Here is a 20,422-nt window from a genome sequence, read left to right as displayed (position 1 = left end):
TCCTAATTTTTTCTTTTTCTAGTATTTAATATTTACTCATATTCTTGATATTATTTCTTCTATTATGCGAACCATATATACATACGCTTTCCATTTGCTTTTCATCAGGTTACGTTTTCTAACTTATAAATTGTGCTTACGACCGGTCCAAAATAGAAAAACTTCAGCACGCTATTTGTTTCGGACCGACCATTAATGTCGTAAGCACTGATAGAACTGTGAGCGTGAATCGGACCGCGGCCACTGAGCGCTCGGTGAGCTCTTGCATCTGATTGACATATTCCATTAGATCGAAAAATATAGACCAAACAGATACAAGAGCTCAATGAGCACTCAATGAGCGGTCGTGCTTCTGGATGCAACTATTGCCTGTGTCTATTGTGTTTCCAGCTTAAGTTTCACGACGTCAATAACGGCGATGTCGATAATTGTCAACGTTAAAATGACCCAACCTAAATATTTTAAAGCGAATGAGGTGAACAATAATAAGCAATAAGCAGCGTGTTTATATTCTCAATAAGAATACAATATTCAACGAAAACGGAGTTCTGTTTACATGCTAGAGATACACAACATAACAGTTACACATTAAAATCACAAAAGCAAAATGAAAGCTATATTGATATTCGACCATCTGAATGATGTGTTATTTGTAAAATGTAATAAAAAATTTGCAAGCCATATTTTGAAGCTGGCGAGAATGCAGGGACTGCTCGATGATGATAAGGTAATTGATAACTTTCAGATAACAATGACGTAATGATTAATTTTGTGAGTTTTACAACCTCTTAGACTCGGTTACACCAACTTTGACTTTAAACGAGATTTAAACTCTATTTTGTTTTAAAGTTTAAAAAGAGACAGAGGCCGGTATTCATAGTCAGATCTTATATTTAAGACTGTCTTAAGTACAGTCTTATGATGTCATGGACCAATCAAAGGGCCGCATTAGCGACTTAAAACATTACTTAAGATGATCTTAAAATAAGAGTTGACTATGAATATCGGCCAGAGACAGCGTTTTAAGCCTTGCTTAAAATCAAAGTAATGTTGATGCAATCGGGCCTTAGAGCTGTATAGTTATTCTCTGAATATTTAAGAAAGAAGGAATGAAAAAGACTACGAAAAAATTATTCCAAGGTAGCAATAAAATATTCGTATGCAATGGGTTAGTATTAATTTTTTAAAGAATAACAACAAGTAGTTCTTGTAGGTTTTCACAGATTTGGACAATTCCATACCAAGTCCCAACATCATAATGCAGTTGTTTTCACCTATAGTCACCTCACAACATGTGATGGCTTCACAGTTCGTAAATTCCTATACTTCCATGAAGTTCCAGGATGGAGCTAACATGATATTTGATGAGTACATTGGATATACATTCATGTATATTGCTGCCAAAGACGTAGAGCTCATGAGACATACGCTAGGAGTATGTGTATCTATTGTACAACACGTGTGTGGTCCAGATATTGCAATGTTAGTATACAGCTAGTAGATTAATTGGAATAGACAGGGCTAAGCATATATTTGAAATACTTTTTTTTATTTGAGAAACAGTATTTGTAACAGTAATTATATTTTGTATTTCATTGTAACACAAAAGTATATTTTATATTTTGTACTTCAAATATTAAGATTGGCAATCAATATTATTATTTAAATTACAAATACTGTATTTAATACAAAAGTATTTCAAATACATACCCAACCCTGTTAGTAGATAAATAATGGAATAAAAATATATGTAAAATGTTTAATTATTTGGAATACACTTAATATAATAGATTACATTAAAAAATTTTTTTTCAATCTTTTAAGATTACAAGTTTAACAAATTTCTACTTGTCAAGGACTATGTAGTGTTTAATTGTATGTGTGACTAGACAATGATCATTAATAAAATAGTTACAATGATGAACAAATATATAAAATAAGGAAAGAATCTATCAGCCAAAAATAATAAAAAAACCCCGTCAGAGCCTACATCAGCTGTTCGGATGCACAGAAAATATTTTATTTTCATGTGAATATAACAAATTAAATAAACGTTTCAACACTCTAATTTGGGTCCTTATCAAGATTTCATCAGAAGTCATAAAGATGTTCCTCTTAAATTATCTCATACAGACGAGGTATACAGAATTGATGAGAATGTGAAGCATCATATGTAGGCCAAACAGGTAGATATTTGAAGACACGCATAAATGAACATAAAAATCATATAAATTGGAACACTACACAACATTCCGTAATTACAGAACACAGAGTTAGTCATCAGCATGATTTTGATTGGGAAAATATAAAGATATTAGACGAGGAAAGGGTGCTCAATAAAAGATTGATTTTGGAAATGATTCATATAAAGCAACAGAGACAGAGTTTGAATTTACAGAATAATACGTATTCATTAGACTCACTATACTTGGAATTGTTTGCGGAATCATGACGTTGTTTCCCCTCTTTGTTCTTAGTTTTAGTTTAATTTTCATTTTCATTTCAATAACTACGTGACTTTATTATTTTGACTCTCATTTCATTTCTGACTGCCGACACCACAAGACCTTTACGTCGAGTCGCAAGATACGCTTACATGTAAGCTATAATTACAATTAAAATTCAGATTAATTATTTTAATAATTTTCTAATTGTGCGTTTTTTCTTTTCTTTCTTGTGAATGACTATATAATAAATGTGACAATTTGATGTGCGATGTGATTCTATTTTTGACGCAATGTACTGGATTCCGTTTTTATTTTATGTAAGTTTTTATATTATTATTGTATAAAAGAATTGGAAAGAGTAAGGGCACTAGGAGTCAGGCGCAGAAGACGTCGCGCAAATAATACACTTATAAAGAGTGAAACTTCTTTATTCACTAAATGCGCTTATATGTTTTGGCTCACTTTTTGAGCCTTCCTCAGAGCAAACACAAACTAACATATATAAACTAAAAGTTATCCTGTCATGGTGAGCTCCCCTAGATCGAGAATTTAAATGCTAGAATTAACCAAAAAAGAAAAAGAAAGGAAAAATGAAAAAGGGGAAATGTTGAAAATGTCGAATTAGAAAACATAGAAACTAATTTATCAAAAAACTTTAAAAATATAATTAATTATCCCGCAAATAAGGACATTCACCACGATTACAAAACACCATATCGCAAACATTACCATGAATAATTCAAAAACCGGTTCCTGATATGTTGGTCAGTCGATATCAGACACAGTGAGTCACTTTTTTTTTTAGTTATTAGTATTTTTTCGAGATAACAAATAAAACATTAAAACGTTAGTCAATTCCAAAAAAAGGAAAAAAAATGAAAGTTGTAAAGTGATCAAAAATTTCGCCAGAAGGACTCGTTACTGTGCACAAACGACACTGACTGACAAGACGTGACAACAACTCGAGCTTTTATAGTTTATCTATAATCAGGAGGTAGGCCTTTGGAAGCCCCTCCATATCCGTCTGCAGGTTGAATCCATGCGTTTGTCTTCTGATGAATATCATCTCCGAAATCAGTCTCTTCCTGTAGAGAGTCTCTTCCTCGTCCAATATTGCAACGCTGTCCCAGTCAAAATCACTGTCCCTTTCGTTCGTGGTATTACTGAGAAGTTTAATAGATTGAATAGCGAGTATATGAGAGTGTCATTTTGTAGTGTTAATAAATTACGAGAATTTATTAGGGTGAATAAAGATCCCTTACCGCGTGATAAGAAGTCGAAGGTTGTTTATAAGATTTCGTGTAAGAGCTGCGACGCGAGTTATGTGGGACAGACGTATAGACAACTGAAGTCAAGAATCACGGAACATAAGAACCATATCCGATGGAACACGTTTGCTCGCAATGTTATAACGGAACATCGATTGCAAGAGGGACATGATTTTGACTGGGACAGCGTTGCAATATTGGAGGAACCTCACTACAGGCAGAGACTGATTTCGGAGATGATATTCATCAGAAGACAAACGCATGGACTCAACTTGCAGACGGATATGAAGGGGCTTCTGAAGGCCTCCCGATTATAGATAAACTATAAAAGCTCGAATTGTTGTCACGTCTTGTCAGTCAGTGTCGTTTGTGCACAGTAACGAGTCCTTCTGACGAAATTTCTGATCACTTTACAATTTTCATTTTTTTTTTTCTTGAACTGACTAACATTTTAATGTTGTTTTATTTGTTATCTCGAAAAAATACTAGCTAATAACTAAAAAAAAAAGTGACTCACTGTGTCTGATACCGACTGGCCAACATATCAGGAACCGGTTCTTGAATTATTCATGGTAATGTTTGCGATATGGTGCTTTGTAATCAAAAAATGGTGAGCGTCCTTATTTGCGGGATAATTAATTATATTCTTAAAGTTTTTTGATAAATTAGTTTCCATATTTTCTAATTCGACATTTTCAACATTTCCCCTTTTTCATTTTTCCTTTCTTTTTCTTTTTTGGTTAATCCTAGCATTTAAATTCTCGATGTAGGGGAGCTCACCATGACAGGATAACTTTTAGTTTATATATGTTAGTTTGTGTTTGCTCTGAGGAAGGCTCAAAAAGTGAGCCGAAACATGTAAGCGCGTTTAGTGAATAAAGAAGTTTCACTCTTTATAAGTGTATTATTTGCGCGACGTCTCCTGCGCCTGACTCCTAGTGCCCTTACTCTTTCCAATTCTTTGATTTGTAAGGAGTCTTAATTAGTTTGATTTATTAACGGGTTATTATATAAGTTAATATTCTACTTTTTGACGTATTGTATCTGACTCCGTTGTAATTTATGTAAATTATTATATTAGTTTGGTATAAGTTATCTTTGTGATAATCATTTTACATAGCTAATTTGGCATTTGGATAAAGAAGAACGAGCTAAATTGGCAGGAATAACTTTTTTGGATTTTGCGTTATTTATATAATTAGATTTATATTTATATTGATAAGGACCCAAATTAAAGAGTTGAAACGTTTATTTGATTTGATTTATTATATTCACATGAAAATAAAGTGTTTTCTGTGCATCCGAACAGCTGATGTAGGCTCTGATGGACTTTTTTTTATTATTTTTGACTGTTATAATGATGGTTACGACTGACTGACTAATTGCTTTGATCTTTATAGATTAAAGACCAACTGGCAGAAGATGTGTTTAGTATCTTCTCTGTTGGATGCGTGGTTTAATCTAAGAAATTGTGAACAAAGCGTGTTGACTGAAGCAGTGGAACAGTTGTCTGTGAATGCGGAAGTGGCATCCTCAGTTCTCAAGGTGCTGCATGATGCCTGCGACAAGCTAAAAAATTCACAGCCTGAATTTAGCAATCTGCATTTGCTGCTCTTAGTGGGGTCAAAGTTTCTATCATTGTACTCCAGCAAGAATGTTCATGATCTGTACGCTTCTGACATTTTGTTGATGATCCTGCTATGCTGGGTAGTGAATAAAAAGCGAAAGCAAAATCAGTCGGAAAGCAATGATGATTGCTGCGATGATATCTTGTTACCAGAGAGCAGCGTTTTGAAAAATGATGAAACGAAATTAAACTTCGGAGCTAAACTGGCCACTCCTACTTCAGAGGACATAACGGATCTCTTTAGTAAGTTTTTGCAGCACAGTTATTTTTGATAATGGATATATATTTTTGTTTGGTATAATAAAAATTTTTTAGTGAATAAAAAGGATGAACTTTTAATTTAAATAGATTATACTTAGCTTTTATTTGTTGTAGGAGGTTCTAGGGAATCTTCTGTGAACGAAGGTCTCTCATCCTTAACTGACGATGATCTCTACAGCCAATCGTTTCTCCTCGGTTGCCAGCATAATTATACAGCCAATGCAGTTCACATCTTCGAATTATCAGATTCCATTAACTTGATAACAATCGTTGAAGCTACAAATCTATCCATTTCTTCAGGTTTATGCGACAGTTTCCATTATTTAAATCTAATAAACAATCTGCAGTTTCAACGAGACATCGATGAGATGAAACCAGCTTTTGATAATCTTGATATAGCAATAAAAAAAGTGCTAGAAGGAATTAAAAAGAATCGTTCGAATGTCGGAAATGATGTCGATATGTGTCAGAAAAGGTTGCAGATCAAATGGGATTTTGTCCGAAAAAAGTACAGTGATCTTCTGCGCTCCAGAGATCCCGAAGTGGTTCTACAGATTGAAGCTAATACTTCTGGCTTTGTAGAGACTTTGAAAGAACTATTGCGTTTGACTTGTTTTGACAAGAATTTTCTGAAGCAAGGAATTGATGTTTTGACAACGGTTGGCAGACTTGTGAGACAAAAGCTAAATGATTTCAGTGATTTTCTGAAAGTCAAAGCTCTGAAAAACTTCACGCTAGGATCATATCCTTTTCTAAACTTGAAGAGGCACGATTTCATGACTTTTCTTTCCTGAACAATTTTTTAAATGTTTCATAAAATTTATATTCTTTAAATCTAATTTTTTTAGATTGTTATTTATAAAACGATCTAAATAAAGTCGATATAAACTAATATAAACGATCGAATATAAAGTTTTTATATAGAAGAATCGTGTTATGACAGTAAAAGAATGATATTAATATACAAAATTTTAATTATATAATTTTTCTTCAAAAAAATTTAAATTTAAAAAAATTATTTAGATTTTTACATATAAATTAGAACATTATTGCTTGTGTAACTTTTTATTTTGTATGTCTCCTTAATATTATGCGTTTTTCCACAAGAACTTCCCTAACTATCAACAAATATCTTGAGGAGTTTCCAGGTCTAGTGCATTTCATCTATATCGACAGAAATACCCACAGACTTGTGGCGCCTACGCTTGACTTCACGAGCACGGAAACGCTCGCTCTCACAATGAAAAAAGTAAGTTCCATCAAGATAATATTAATTATATCAAAATTTTTTAATGTTAATTCTTTGTTTTTTATTTTTTTATTTTATACATATAGTATATATGTAACATTCGTGCGTTGGTTTAAAGATGTAACTATAAATAGCTCCTGACGGAATTATAAATAAGTTTATACAGAAATATTTCTTGTTTTTTTATAGATTTGGAACATGGTTGAGCAAAGTAGAATGCATTTACAAGAGGGTCATCTGTCAGTTATGTGTATATATATATATATATATATATATATATATGATTAATGAATTTTATCTGTTATTCCATAAATATTTTAATGTAATTTTAACAAAAAATTAAAGTTTACATTACGAAATACTTTATTTTATGCCAAAAAATACATAAAATATCATAAAATATAGATATATATGTAAGTAAATATTATATTAATCTTTTTGATCTACACAGGGATGTTCACCACCGAAATGTAAAGTCTATCTTAACTATGTCATGAAAAATTTCCCAGTACCAGGCATACTTTGCGGAGATTATTACAGGTTATATTTTAAATTTAAATTCTTTAATTAAATATTTTTTATTTAATTTGTAATTAAAAATATAAAAATATATTTTCTAAAAGAGTTTTATATTAATAAAACGGTATAAAGTTTATATATAATGTTATGAAAAATTCAAATATCTAACTCTTTTTATGTGCAGAAAATTAACTGAAACGTGTTTTCCGAAAGTCTCGCCGAGCAAAGTACGGATCTATGAACTATACTGTGTACACTTAGGACTGACTACATCAACTTGCGTTCTGGAACATTCTCGCAGACTGGCAGCCACCATCTGGGAAGTCACCGGGGTGCCAAACAATCTTGCGGATATATTCTAAAATCGCATTCTCTAAATAAAAAGTTTTAGTTAGCTCTGTATAATTTTAACTTGATTTTCTCTAGATTTTCTCAATATCAATATTTTTCGAATTTTAATGTTAAACTTCCATACGTCTTCAATTTTAAATTCTCTAAAAGTATCTTTTAAGATATTTTAATTTATCTGTGATATTTAGATTCCTAAAAACTTTCTTATATGTTTCCACAATTTTTGGATCTTTGCTTTTCACGATATTAATTTAGTTCTTTTTTCTCTTTGATCGTTGTAGATTATAGATCATAAAACTGTTTTTTTTAAATTCCCCAAATATATGATAAAAATGCACAATTGCAAAATTGCGACATTTGAAATTTAATATTTCCATATTAATCAATATGAAATAGCCAATTTCAATAACGAGATTAACAATGGAAAGCTTTCCTTATTTATTTAGAATTTTGCTTATTTATATCGCGCGTAAATGCTACATACATATTTCTATTTGTAGATAAAGAACTAATTAGGATATTATTAATTCATGTAATTAACCATAAGTATTATCAATTGTTTTATTTATACAGCACAAAATGAACAATCATTTTGTGCCCTTTATTTACAAAATATATTTAATAATCAGTGCATATTAATTAAAAGCTTACATATTTTGTAATAAAACATTTAACTTCATATATATATTTAATGGCACAATAAACGATATAAACCAAATGACGAATATGAAATAAGAAACAAAATGAGTTATTAATCTTTTGTCGAACCTTTAATTATTTTCGAATTTTTTCGCAAAATTTAAGGCACCTATAAATAGAATAATCGATACAAAAATCGCTTCTAATCATCAAGTAAACATATTTTCCTCTCAAGAAATCAAACACGGTTTTCTTTAGATTTCTTTTAAATTCTTTAAATTTTTATCTTCTAAGGTATTTTTAGATTTTCTTTAATTTCCTTCGATCCTTTTTATAACACTAGAATATTTTTGTTCCTTATATTTTTTTCAGATTCTTTCAAATCTCCGAATTTTTGAACATCTGAAGTTTGAGAGAACCTGAAAACACAATTTTTCCAGGCTTTGGTTTCTCCATTTAAATGTCCAATGACTTCCTTGTGTTGTATTTGTCCAGATCTGTCTTTTTTGCTACCTGGCAAGACCTGGGATCAAATTAAGTACTATTGAAAAAAATAAATTTACGCTATGCAGATATAAATATTACATCAATAAAATGTTGTTCGTAATTTATTTTGTTTATTGAAAACTTGAAAAGAAAGTCTTTTCTTTCGTTAAAAAAAAAATTTTTTTTCTCAGAAATTTTTCTTTAAAAAAACTTCTATAATATATTCCTTCAATTTAATTATATATATATAAATATATAAATAAATAAAAGTATTTTTTCCTGAAATTTTTTTTCTTTGTTTTTCAATACTCGTTTTTCAAGAAGATACATTTTTAACGATCTTCTCATTCCTTTTATTTTTCTACTTGTTTTCTTTGCCCCTAGCCCCTCACCTGAGAACGGGGGAGCTAAGGGATACAGTAGCAGAACATTCGGCGTGAGAGAAATCTTGTTCCGGAGTAATGCTTCTTTCTCGAGAATGCACCTGGGATGTGTTTGGATTACGACGTACTTTTTTCATTCCTGGCATGAAATCGGGATTACCTCGACCTCTACCTCTACCCATGCTTGTCTCATTATCTTGACAGATTGATTCGGTGACAATTTCCGGAACGGGACGTCTACTGTTAGTACAGGAGGAGTTCTGTGTAACATCTTGTTGTTGGTTGCTATCTTCCTGCAGATTGCCACGTCCCGAGCGACGTATTTTTTCCTGATTTATAACGCTTTTAGCGATACAAGCGGCGGTATTGCGGGACTGTGTCCAGCTATTAGAGGTAACTGGCTGAGCCTAGGATAACATTTTGTGCATTGAGATTAACATTTGTTTTAGAGTTTGCAATTTTTGAATATTCTAAAAAATTTAGTGTAATATCCAACAAATGAAATATTTAAAAAGTAGAGAAAATTGCACCTGCATTAAATTTTTATTAAAAAACATCGATTTAAAATTTATAAAAAAATCTATAAATTGAGAAATATGCGATTGACTTAAGGAGGTTCTTGCGTTTGATGAAATATAAGACAAGTCTATAATATACATGTAATACAACAAGTTTATAATATACATGTAATATTAATAATATCAATAATATCTAGAAAAAATTTCATTGACTTTTACCGTAACATTTTGAAGATATTTAATTCTAAATTTATAGAATTTTACATTACAAGTTAGAGGTATAACCTTATTCTGTAGTTATTTTCTTTTAAATTAAGACACTTGCGTATAAGACAGTAATTTAAAAATCGTTATAATTATAAAGTAAACATTTAAGTTTGTTTCCGTAAAGTTTCATTTGAACTTACTGTACAGTTCACAAAAAATTTAAATTCTCCAATGAAAAAAGTTAGAATGTGTCAAATGGACGATGCATATACATCAAACTCAAGCGGCCGGTCACGAAAAAAGTGGGCTCGAAACACGGTGTCGGAAAATTCATGAAAAATCCGGCAGATGTGATTTTAGTGCCATCACGCCTTGCGGGAAAAATTAGAAGTATTGACTGTCACGTGGTCATAGATCACACGTATGTATGTATGTATGTATGTACGTATGTACGTATGTACGTATGTAGTGATACATACATACATACATACATACATACATACATACGTGTGATCTATGACCACGTGACAGTCAATACTTATAATTTTTCCCGCAAGGCGTGATGGCACTAAAATCACATCTGCCGGATTTTCCATGGGTTTTCCGACACCGTGTTTCAAGCCCACTTTCACACCTCGAGTTTGATCTCCTTCTTATAACTCCATGTAAGCATCTTACAACTTTTATTTTGTCATTTTGAAAATATTTAGTAACATATAAAATTAACAATTATATATAATGGCATAAAATATTGTTAGTAATCTTTTTTTTTATTATTTTAATTGTTTTACGTATTATTATGAATAAACTGTCTATTGACTAGGAAGTAGCGCGAGAACCTCCTTAAGATATTCTATGCTTAATTCAAATTTTTAAGATGACATACACAGGATGGGATTTGTTCCTTCTGGAGACGCATGTCATCGCTGATTTTCATCTCGTCTTTTGTCGAGGAATCGATTTTCTCTGAAAAGCAATTCTCCCTATTTGCTTTAGAAGTCCTCTCGTAGCTCTCACCATTCATTTTCATTTTCCTGATCAATCGCTGCGCTGCGATCTTGTCTTTCAGTTCGCGCACTTGCCTCTCCAATTCAGCTACTTCCAGATCGGACTCACATACTTTCGGAATCAGTGACATTAAATGCTGTTCGGCAGCTTTCTGGATCATCATAGCGGAATCTAATCCATTTTTCCTCATTGTATCCAACCTAAAGAATATATATCTAATTAATAACATAATTATTGTTGTACAATGTTGAGATATTAGATAATCCAAAAATCAATTTTACAAAATACTTTTATAAAGTAAATGTCCTGTGACAATCAAATATTGTATTAGATTTCACATACATCATATCAATAAATAAAAATTATAAAAATGTTTTTCAATTTTGAGAAATGCAAAATACATAATTTAACACAATTATTTAATAGTTGCTGCATTGATAAATATTTACTCACTTTAAAGATTCTATCAGTTCGGTGAAGCCATCAGGTAAGCGTGCAGATTTCCTAACAGGTGTTGGCTTATAATCTGAGCCATCGTGTCTAGATGCATCATCACCTAAATTGTTTATTCTCAAAGGAATTGGCTCAAACATCCTAAAAGTATAAATTGCACATATCAAGGTACAATATAAAAAAACTTTAGTCACATTAATTTTTTTCGTAATATATAAAAATATTTATACTCATTTATTTTATTTTATATTGTCTATTATATATATTATATAATTTATATTTAAATAGAGCTGTTTGTATAAAAATTGCTGTAAACAATTTTACATTAATACTAAAAAAAAAAAATTCAGATTAAAGATTGGCCATGTTTAAGTTGGATGAAGCGGCTAGCAGTCTACTTGCCAAGCGGTTGAATATGATTGATTAGATTTATAAGTGAGAGAACCAATCATGTTCAATCACTTAGCAAGCAGGCTAGTTGTTTTGCCAATTTAAACAAGATCTTTTTAGATTTGAATTTTTCAAATTTATAATATGTGATGCTAACCCTCGTTTATGCCTTAAGAACACATGTCGGAACTTGTGGGTGCCACGTGTTTCGGAGATGGACGCGTTGAGGAGGCAAGTAAGGAAGAAATCTTCCCTACAACTATTTACACTAGAGAAATGCGAAGCAAATTGCTTATGCAATATCTTGTCCCTCATTGTTGGAGTCAAGCTACTAGTGTTTCTGCGGAAACGGAACCAACCAATCACCTGCTTGCTCTTATCACGCACAAAATCCTTCAATTTCTCTTTGTTGATCCGACCACTAGAGTCGTACAAAAGATCACTCAGAGGACATGTCACAATGGTTTCCACATCTAAAAGTGTTTAGAACATTTTTAATAATAGGATAAAGAATAGCAATAATAATAAAAATAAGAATAATAATAATAGCAAGTCACAAGGAAGTTGATAAAGTTTTATCTTATTCCGCATGTTAGTTTATATTTTTACATTAGTCTTTTCATGTAGATAGTAGAAAAGATATTTAAACATTTAGTTTCAATTAAGTTTTATCAATTATCTTATTCTGGTTGTTAATTTATATTTTTAAATTGGTCCTTCCAATAATGTAGATAGTAGAAAAGATATCTAAACATTTTGTTTCAATTAAGTTATAACACATATGAACACAATTCAATATTTAAACACATTTTATAGTTTCTCTGAAAAAACATAAAACTATTATTATCTAGAGAGAGAGAGTATAATCATAAGTTAAAATAATATCCATTATAAATGTTATTATTTTAACTTATAATTATTTGTTCTATTTATACATATCATTTTTATTAAATAACTATACTCCTCTTGTGCGCAGAAATACATGCTAGTCTTTTATTTTAATTTTTGTATAGGATAAACTTGTTTTGATAAAGTTAAAGGTTTATATAACTTCAAAACTCTCTTATGATGTAGTTAAGAATTTTCGTATTTACAATAAATTCGTTTAAATTGTTATTATTGATTCAAAGATATACACTGCTGGAAATTGAAATCCCAACACTATGAAGGAGTTCTGCTAGATGAATGAAAGTTACACAGAATGTTTGTTTACATGAGTTATTATATTGATATCTATTACAATTTGCAGGATACAAGTGTAGCGTCATATAAACATTAAGTATATTCAGACTTAATATCCACTGTAGTCACCTCTATGTTAGTATCACTGTGAAAGGCTATGATAACGTGTGTACAGGTGCAGCAGGCGTGGAATGCCATTCCACAAGATGACATCCGACACCTCTATGATTGGATGCATGCACGTTTAGAGACCTGCATTCAACATAGAGGTGACTACAGTGGGTATTAAGTCAGAATATACTTAATGTTTATATGGCGCTACACTTGTATCCTGCAAATTGTGACCTTGTAATAGATATCAATAAAATAACTCATGTGAACAAACATTCTGTGTAACTTTCATTCATCTAGCACAACTCCTTCATAGTGTTGGGATTTCAATTTCCGGCAGTGTATATACTGTAATTACAATACAGTGCATCTTTAAGCTCATATCAGACCATAAAGATTAGAATACAACCAATCAAGATGAAGAGAACCGAGATTAAAATTATCTTATTCCTGGAACTCTAATCTCTATTTCTCGGTCTTTAATGCATCTGATATGAATTTCATTCATCAGATTTCTTGACTTTAAAATAATCTAAAACATGCTCCACTTTAAACACTTCACTGTTTTTACCTCAACAGGAGAATCTTAAATCGTTTTAAATCTGGCTTTACGTACAAAAAAGCAGCAAATATTCTTTTTCATTAACTTTCGAGATAAAAATAGTATTTTAAACGTTCGGATATGCTCTTTTTATCTACACTTGCTGCATTTAAAAATGGATGTATCGTCGTTCGAAATGCACTTTCTGCACTCGATTGCTCGTTCTTTCTTTTGTTGTTTACACGAAAAGAATGAAAGATGCGGATTATTGAGGCGACTGTACTCACTAATGTGAATCTTGATGGTCTCTACTTGATTGTCGGAGTCGGTATAGGTCTTAACGATGAATTCAAGCGCTTCGCCAAGGAGAAAGCCCATCTGCAAGAATTACGAAACGTCATTACTCATTGTTGGCAAACGTATACGTAGAGGTTATACGACAGTAGAAGCAAGTCTGCCTTCCGGAGACAGCATTTCTGCGCAACGGAAAGTTATAGAACTTTATTGGCAAATCGATACACAATTCGTTTTACCTGCTCGCCGACGCTGCGTACATTTTCGTAGAACAGCAACGAAAGCGCCGCACCCGAAATAGTGACGAGCAAGTCGCCGTCCGCCATATTGACGACAATCAGCTCTGACGTTAGCCGTGGTTAGCCATCTGCCGTGCATGCGTCAATCTGCAAAGTGCAACGTTGCGTTTAGAAAATTGAGAATATAGGCCTGTTCTTTTTGGTTGAACTTTGCACCAGTTCATCTTTCTTCCTTTTCTCTCCAGGAGGAAAGAAGAGGAAGAAAGATGAACTGGTGCAAAAGTTCAGCCAAAAAGAACAGGCTTCATGTGTTTATATATGTATAGAATTTAATACATGCGTATAATTTTTATCATGTTTAATATAAAATGTATATTTAAGTACAAATTGTCCTCTAGTTAAATCATTGTGATATCTCATAATTTTCCAGGCAAAAAAAAGACTTGTCAGAAGTGGGATTCGAACCCACGCCCACAGAAGTGGACTGCGACCTGAACGCAGCGCCTTAGACCGCTCGGCCATCCTGACTTCGTGCTGCTTTGTAGATGATTAGAGCTCGATGAGACTTAAGACTCGAATTGCGTGATCGAATGATTCAAAATAGAACAACTTTGATGTACTTAACAAATGCAACAATTGGCTTCGCAGAAGGTATCGGAATTTAAAAACTATGAATAGCCTCACAAAGATACGAGTCAAACAAATTGAGGATATTATATGTGGAAATTATAATGAAATTTCTAAATAAACTTAAATTTCTGATGAATACTCGAAGAAACGAAAGCAATGCCTCGAATCAAACAAAGAATTCTTTAAAAGTACAAACAATTGCAGATCAATCGCGTTTCCTTACTAAAAAGAATGACTCAAAGAATTAAGTTTTTCAAAAAAGAGAAAAACTATGTCAACTTAACAGGAAAGTTGTATATTTCAACTTAACAGAAAATTATTAACTAATTAAATAATATTGGCAAAAAGAATATATTTAGAAATCAAATGTTATTTTTTATCATTGTTTGACAATCTTTAAAAGCCACCCTTTCTAAGTCGTGATCGATTTTGATATCCTACAAAATATAATGAATTCAGAATAATTCATCAAAAGTGACATAACTCAAAATATCATCAACAGTTAATTTATATTTATCTTGATCGATTCAATTGATTAAATTCAAAATAAAACAACTTTTTCTACGAACTTGGAGCACAACAACTTAACCCTAAATATTCTTTGTAGAAAACTCTCCTTTTTATTTACAAGAATGACACAATTCACTTTTGTAAAGTGTTACGATTGTTGTAAAGTGTTACTTTGAGAACCTTAAGAATGACATTGCAAGTGCTATTTGATGAACTTAACTGTTAAGTTATTAAGTTAGTCTACTTTAAATAATTGATAGAGTAATCTTTATATATATTTACTCATTCATAGTAATAACAAAAAAATATTTTTAAAGTTTTGTCACTTTCGAAATAAGGGAACGCAATATAGTCTTGTTTCAACAAAGGCGGTGTTCGTATATTACTGCCAGTTGTCAATACAGTATACGTAACGGGAATTATAGATTTTCAGTACTACATAGAGCTTAAACTATTAAGGTAAATTTTCATGAGCTGCTCAAACCAGCTGTTTCAGCGACAAAAAAGATCACGTGATCAAAATTGACGAATATCAAGTATCCATTTTGATCACATGATCCTTTTTGTCGTTGAAACAGCCGGTTAGAATAGCTCGCAAAAATTTACCTCTAGGCTGGATTTTCATCTGAGGCTGGATTTTCATCTGACGCTAGACGCTCATTTTCAGCGTCAAAACAGGTCACGCTTGATATTCGTCAATTTTGATCACATGACCTGTTTTGACGCTGAAAATGAGCGTCGTAGCAGATGAAAATCCAGCTTTAGAGGGAGAATGGAATATCCAAGCAATGAGTGGAAAGTGTGAGCAAGATCTGAGAAATAGAAGATGTATTTCTGTCCTCTCTCTCTCTCTCTGTTCGGTAACTTTTCTTCTTTCTGCGCATGTGCCAAAAGAGGATAGAAGAGGATAGAAAAATATTTCTGTCCTTTAGATCTCTACGTCCGTATTCCCCCTCTAGTAGTTTAAGTTCTATGCAGTATACTGGCAGTCAATTGGCAGTAAGGAGTTCCGCACAATAAAAGGAACAGAGAACAGAGAATAAGAATTTCAACCTATATATCAGATACTAGTTACACCGGAAGACACGGTTTCTAATGTATTGAAACAACCAATCAGCGTTATTCTGCGTTATTCCGAATAGCGCTGATTGGTTGCTTTTTCACCTGCAATTTCACGCAGCGAGTAACCCCGGATCTACAATAGAATTTTAAGCCTTAAGCCATAAAAAATGGACGAATCATAGTCGATTATTCTTCTCGAATTCGACCACAATTGGTTAATTTCTTACGGCTTAAAACTTATATTGTAGATCCGGGGTAAAGGCCATGGCACATAAAAAAATTTAAGGCGTAAGACTTAAGCAGTAAGCGAATCGACCAATCACAATAGAGACCGTAAGACCATACGTAAGTAATAGCGAATCCAACATGTTGATTTCGTTACTGCTTACGTCTTACGTCTTAAGTTTTTCTATGTGCCAAGGCCTTAAAAGCTGGCGTTTTATCCCCTCTCCATCAATTTTTTCGCCAAAATGGCGAATCCAGCGAATAAACGCTCAAAGTTCGACACTGTTCAATTATGATCGAAGCAACGCTAGATACTTTCCATTTGACACAAGTCGACACAAGCGTCGTTCTATCCTTCTTGACATTCAGAGAGTGACAAAGATAAAACAATACTTGTACGATTTGTGTCACCAAATGGAAAGCACCCGCTGACACTGGCTATTGCTGGATTAACACTGCATCCGATGCGTGTCGTACGACGCGCAATCAATCAGAAAACAGGATTCCGATGGATTTTACTTCGTATCATCGGAATCCTGTTTTCTGATTGGTTGCAGAGTGTCGTACGACGCAAATCGGATGCAATGTGAATCCAGCATTAGGCCCACTTGATCGGCCAAATATTTCGAAGCATTTTTTGATTGTTCAATTTTTTGAATTGTTTGTTCAATGCTCTTTTATTCACGGCATAGTGGGAGTAACTTCGCCAGCGAAACTTCGCTCGATGAAAAGGAAGGAGGCGATAGCTTTAGCTTTTCAATGCTGGATTTGAATTGTGACGGAGAGGGGATAAACGCTAGCTTTTCTTTGCTCGCATAAAAAAACAGCTTAAGCAGCTTTTCATGCTGACGCTCGACGCTCACTTTCAGCGTCAAAATAATGGCTCTTGCACACTGAATGCGGAAACGCTTGCCGCGCGGTAAAATGAAACGCGGTAACCAATGAACGCATTAGGAGCTGTAAGCTTATTGGCTATTGCATCACATTTTGCCGTACGACAAGAGTTTCTGCGTCTAGTGTGCAGAAGCCATTAGCACTAACTAATAATTCTATGTTCTTAAGTCGGCTTCACCATGCAAAACTTTTAGAAATGATGTAATATTACTTCCGCCGCGCGACAAAAGTTGGATTGAGTTCAACTTTTGTCGCGCGGTGGAAATTATATATCTATTACTTCCGAGTAACGAGACGTTGATTGGTTATTGCGCTAACTTCCGCCGCACGGCAAGCGTTGCCGCGTTCTGTGCAGGCCGTAACTGTATGCCATATGTCGTAATCTGTAAGAATTGACTAATCACAGTCGAATATTCTCCTCTCATTCCATTGTAAGAAGGAAATACTCGAAGGTAATCGGTCAATTTTACAGATTATGGCATACGGTAGTACGGCCAATATAAACGCTCCCTAAGTTACGTGATTAAAATTGACGCTTGATTTTCGCCAATTTCTATCACGTGACTTATTTTAACGTCAAAAATGAGGGTCGAGCGTCAACATGAAAAGGCATCTTTAAACTCGAACTATTACTACGTTTACACTGCACTCTTTACGCCGAAGTTATAACATCGATATTATGAAACTGGCCAATCATAGCTGTTCCTCTGAAGAATGGAATGACTGTGATTGGTCAGTTTCATAACATCGATGTTATAACTTCGGCGTAAAGTGTGTCGTGTAAACGTAGTATATGACTACGTTTACACGGCTCGATTTACGCTGAAGTTATAACATCAATGTTATAACTACTGACGTTAGATGCCGTGTAAACGCTATTTTAAGTCGGAGTTATTACTTCGATGTAGTAACTCAAAGTCATTTGATGAAGAGTCTTAGCCCGGATCCTCATACGGGCAACAGCGCTTTGACACCGAATGCTGATTGGTGAAAAATGGATGATGAAGGTAAATTTTACCCCCCACAACCGACTTTTCACCAATTAGCGCTCTGTGTCAAAGCGCTGTTGCTCGTATGAGGATCCAGGCTAAGCCTATTCTATATTAGACGCAAGCCGATCGCAAGTTTGTTGTGACAGCCAATCTGAAGCTTGCATTTTGAAATCAACGCTTCATATTGGCTATCGCAACAAACTTGCGATCAGCTTGCAACTAAAGCCCATTCTACATAAAGCCCATTCTACATTAGACACAAGCCGATCGCAAGTTTGTTGCGACAGCCAATGTAAAGCGTTGATTTCAAAATGCAAGCTTCAGATTGGCTGTCACAACAAACTTGCGAACGGCTTGTAACTAATGTAGAGTCGGCTTTATGTAGATCGAGCTGTAGAAGACGCAAAACGCGAGCCGCAAGTCGCAAGCTTGTCGCGTCACCAATCTCGAAGCGTCACTTAAAATTGATGCATCGGATTAGCTAATGTTTGGTTTATGCTTCGGTTTTAATTCTAATATCCTAAAATTTAGTCAATAGGACTGCCAGTCTTAATTGGTCCTAACTGAAATCTGTATTCCATTGGCTGAATTTTAGGATTTTAGGATTAAGACCGAAGTCAGGTATAATGCAACAAACTTGCGATCTGCGACTCGCGTCTACGTCTTATGTAGATCGGGCTTTAAACAATGTCTTAAGTTAGGGTGCCGTCACATGCGGCGTAACTTGCGTAAGCGTAACTTGCGCCGACCAATCATATCATTTCACTTGAACATCAGTTTCTGTCTAGTCACTTTATGCTTTTTACGCTATTTTGTTGTTACGCCGAAATATGATAGAACCACCATGCGTCGAATCTAATTTCTGGCTCATTTTAGCTTATTCTGTCTGAAAAAATGCACAAGGGTTTCGATTTTGCAACAGCACAATTATAGAAGTCGTGCGCCCCTTTGCATCGCGTGAAAAGTCGAAACCCATGTGGAATAGTACAATTATAGACCACATTTTTCCTCTGTGACAGATTTCCTAACCTCAATAGTCATCAACTTTAACGCTTAATATCTCAGATCACAAGGCAGAACAACGTTTTTTGCCAGATTCTTTCGTTTCATGCAAAAACGCGTCGAATAAGCCTAAGAATGGTCTGAATACAAGTATTTTAATCAATAAATATCGTTAAAAATTAATAATTTCTAATACCCCGTTCCGCTTTTCCGCGAAAATTGTGCTCCATGTAATATTAGGAGATCAAAACAGACGAAACAAAACGCGCGGAAACGCGGAAATTTAGTAAAATCTAGATAATTTTGTCTTCCGCTTTTCCGCTTTTCCGCGTTTCCGCGCTTCATGTAATCGCACCCTCAGGTTGATGTCCCATGCAGCGGATCGTGCGTAAGCGGATTCGCGTATCGCCAATCACAGAATCATTCTCTTAGATATGTTCGCAAATTTCGCAAGCATATCTAAGAGAATGATTCTGTGATTGGCGATACGCGAATCCGCTTACGCACGATCCGCTGCATGGGACATCACCCTCAGAATGGCGTATTCTAGTAAATAAAAAATAACGTATTCTAGTAAATTAGTAGAATATGCAGGTTACGCTTACGCAGTTACGCCGCATGTGACGGCACCCTTAATATATATGGCTTTGTCATTGTTCGATAATATCTTTGTACTCAAGATTGTATTCAAAATTGTATTTAAGACAATCTTAAAGAATTGACTATGAATACCAGCTTTTGATTGGCTCTCAAAATACAAATATTATTTGTATCAATTATTCAATTCTTTCTAATATTAAGTCCGCAAACACAATAGAATAGTAAGCTTTAAGTCTTAATGAATTAACCAATCATAGTCGATTATTCTTCTCACATTCAACTGTGATTGATCAATTTTTTAGGGCTTAAGGCTTACTACTCTATTGTGTTTGTG

General features: G+C 33.6%; 2 protein-coding genes and 1 non-coding gene across 3 annotated transcripts in view; 1 reads left to right on the top strand and 2 right to left on the bottom strand.

Moving 5' to 3' along the window:
* Positions 1-378: 378 nt before the first annotated feature.
* HPS1 (Hermansky-Pudlak syndrome 1 protein) lies at positions 379-7,733 on the top strand. The gene is made up of 9 exons (XM_018517626.1): positions 379-475; positions 564-727; positions 1,214-1,482; positions 5,116-5,585; positions 5,718-6,345; positions 6,708-6,852; positions 7,042-7,102; positions 7,304-7,322; positions 7,556-7,733. Exons 2-9 carry the CDS (start codon positions 608-610, stop codon positions 7,731-7,733), a joined length of 1,890 nt encoding a protein of 629 aa, XP_018373128.1. The 5' UTR covers positions 379-475; positions 564-607.
* A 938-nt stretch (positions 7,734-8,671) lies between these two features.
* LOC108767658 (BRISC complex subunit FAM175B) overlaps positions 8,672-20,422 on the bottom strand; it is a 37,952-nt gene continuing 26,201 nt past the window's right edge. Inside the window, exons 2-8 of the mRNA XM_018517636.1 lie at positions 14,174-14,320; positions 13,928-14,018; positions 11,964-12,279; positions 11,417-11,557; positions 10,842-11,163; positions 9,240-9,637; positions 8,672-8,884 (exon numbers count right to left, since the gene is read on the bottom strand). Of these exons, the coding sequence (XP_018373138.1) occupies positions 8,818-8,884; positions 9,240-9,637; positions 10,842-11,163; positions 11,417-11,557; positions 11,964-12,279; positions 13,928-14,018; positions 14,174-14,260 (1,422 nt within the window). The 5' untranslated portion in view covers positions 14,261-14,320 and the 3' untranslated portion in view covers positions 8,672-8,817. The remainder of the gene's footprint in view (positions 8,885-9,239; positions 9,638-10,841; positions 11,164-11,416; positions 11,558-11,963; positions 12,280-13,927; positions 14,019-14,173; positions 14,321-20,422) is intronic.
* Positions 14,618-14,701, bottom strand: TRNAL-CAG (transfer RNA leucine (anticodon CAG)). The gene has a single exon. It is a non-coding gene; the product is annotated as a tRNA-Leu (tRNA).

Source organism: Trachymyrmex cornetzi, unplaced genomic scaffold, assembly GCF_001594075.2.
Source record: "Trachymyrmex cornetzi isolate Tcor2-1 unplaced genomic scaffold, Tcor1.1 scaffold713, whole genome shotgun sequence".
Lineage (NCBI taxonomy): Eukaryota > Metazoa > Arthropoda > Insecta > Hymenoptera > Formicidae > Trachymyrmex > Trachymyrmex cornetzi.
The sequence above is the reverse complement of the archived record's forward strand: the minus strand, read 5'-3'. Positions and strand labels throughout refer to the sequence as shown.

Bases quoted from the DNA above. Each gene is read 5' to 3' on its own strand.
- HPS1 (XM_018517626.1), top strand. From the start codon at position 608: ATGAAAGCTATATTGATATTCGACCATCTGAATGATGTGTTATTTGTA. The intron at 728-1,213 runs GTAATTGATAAC...TAGTTCTTGTAG, and splicing joins GACTGCTCGATGATGATAAG to GTTTTCACAGATTTGGACAA. The intron at 6,853-7,041 runs GTAAGTTCCATC...GTTTTTTTATAG, and splicing joins TCGCTCTCACAATGAAAAAA to ATTTGGAACATGGTTGAGCA.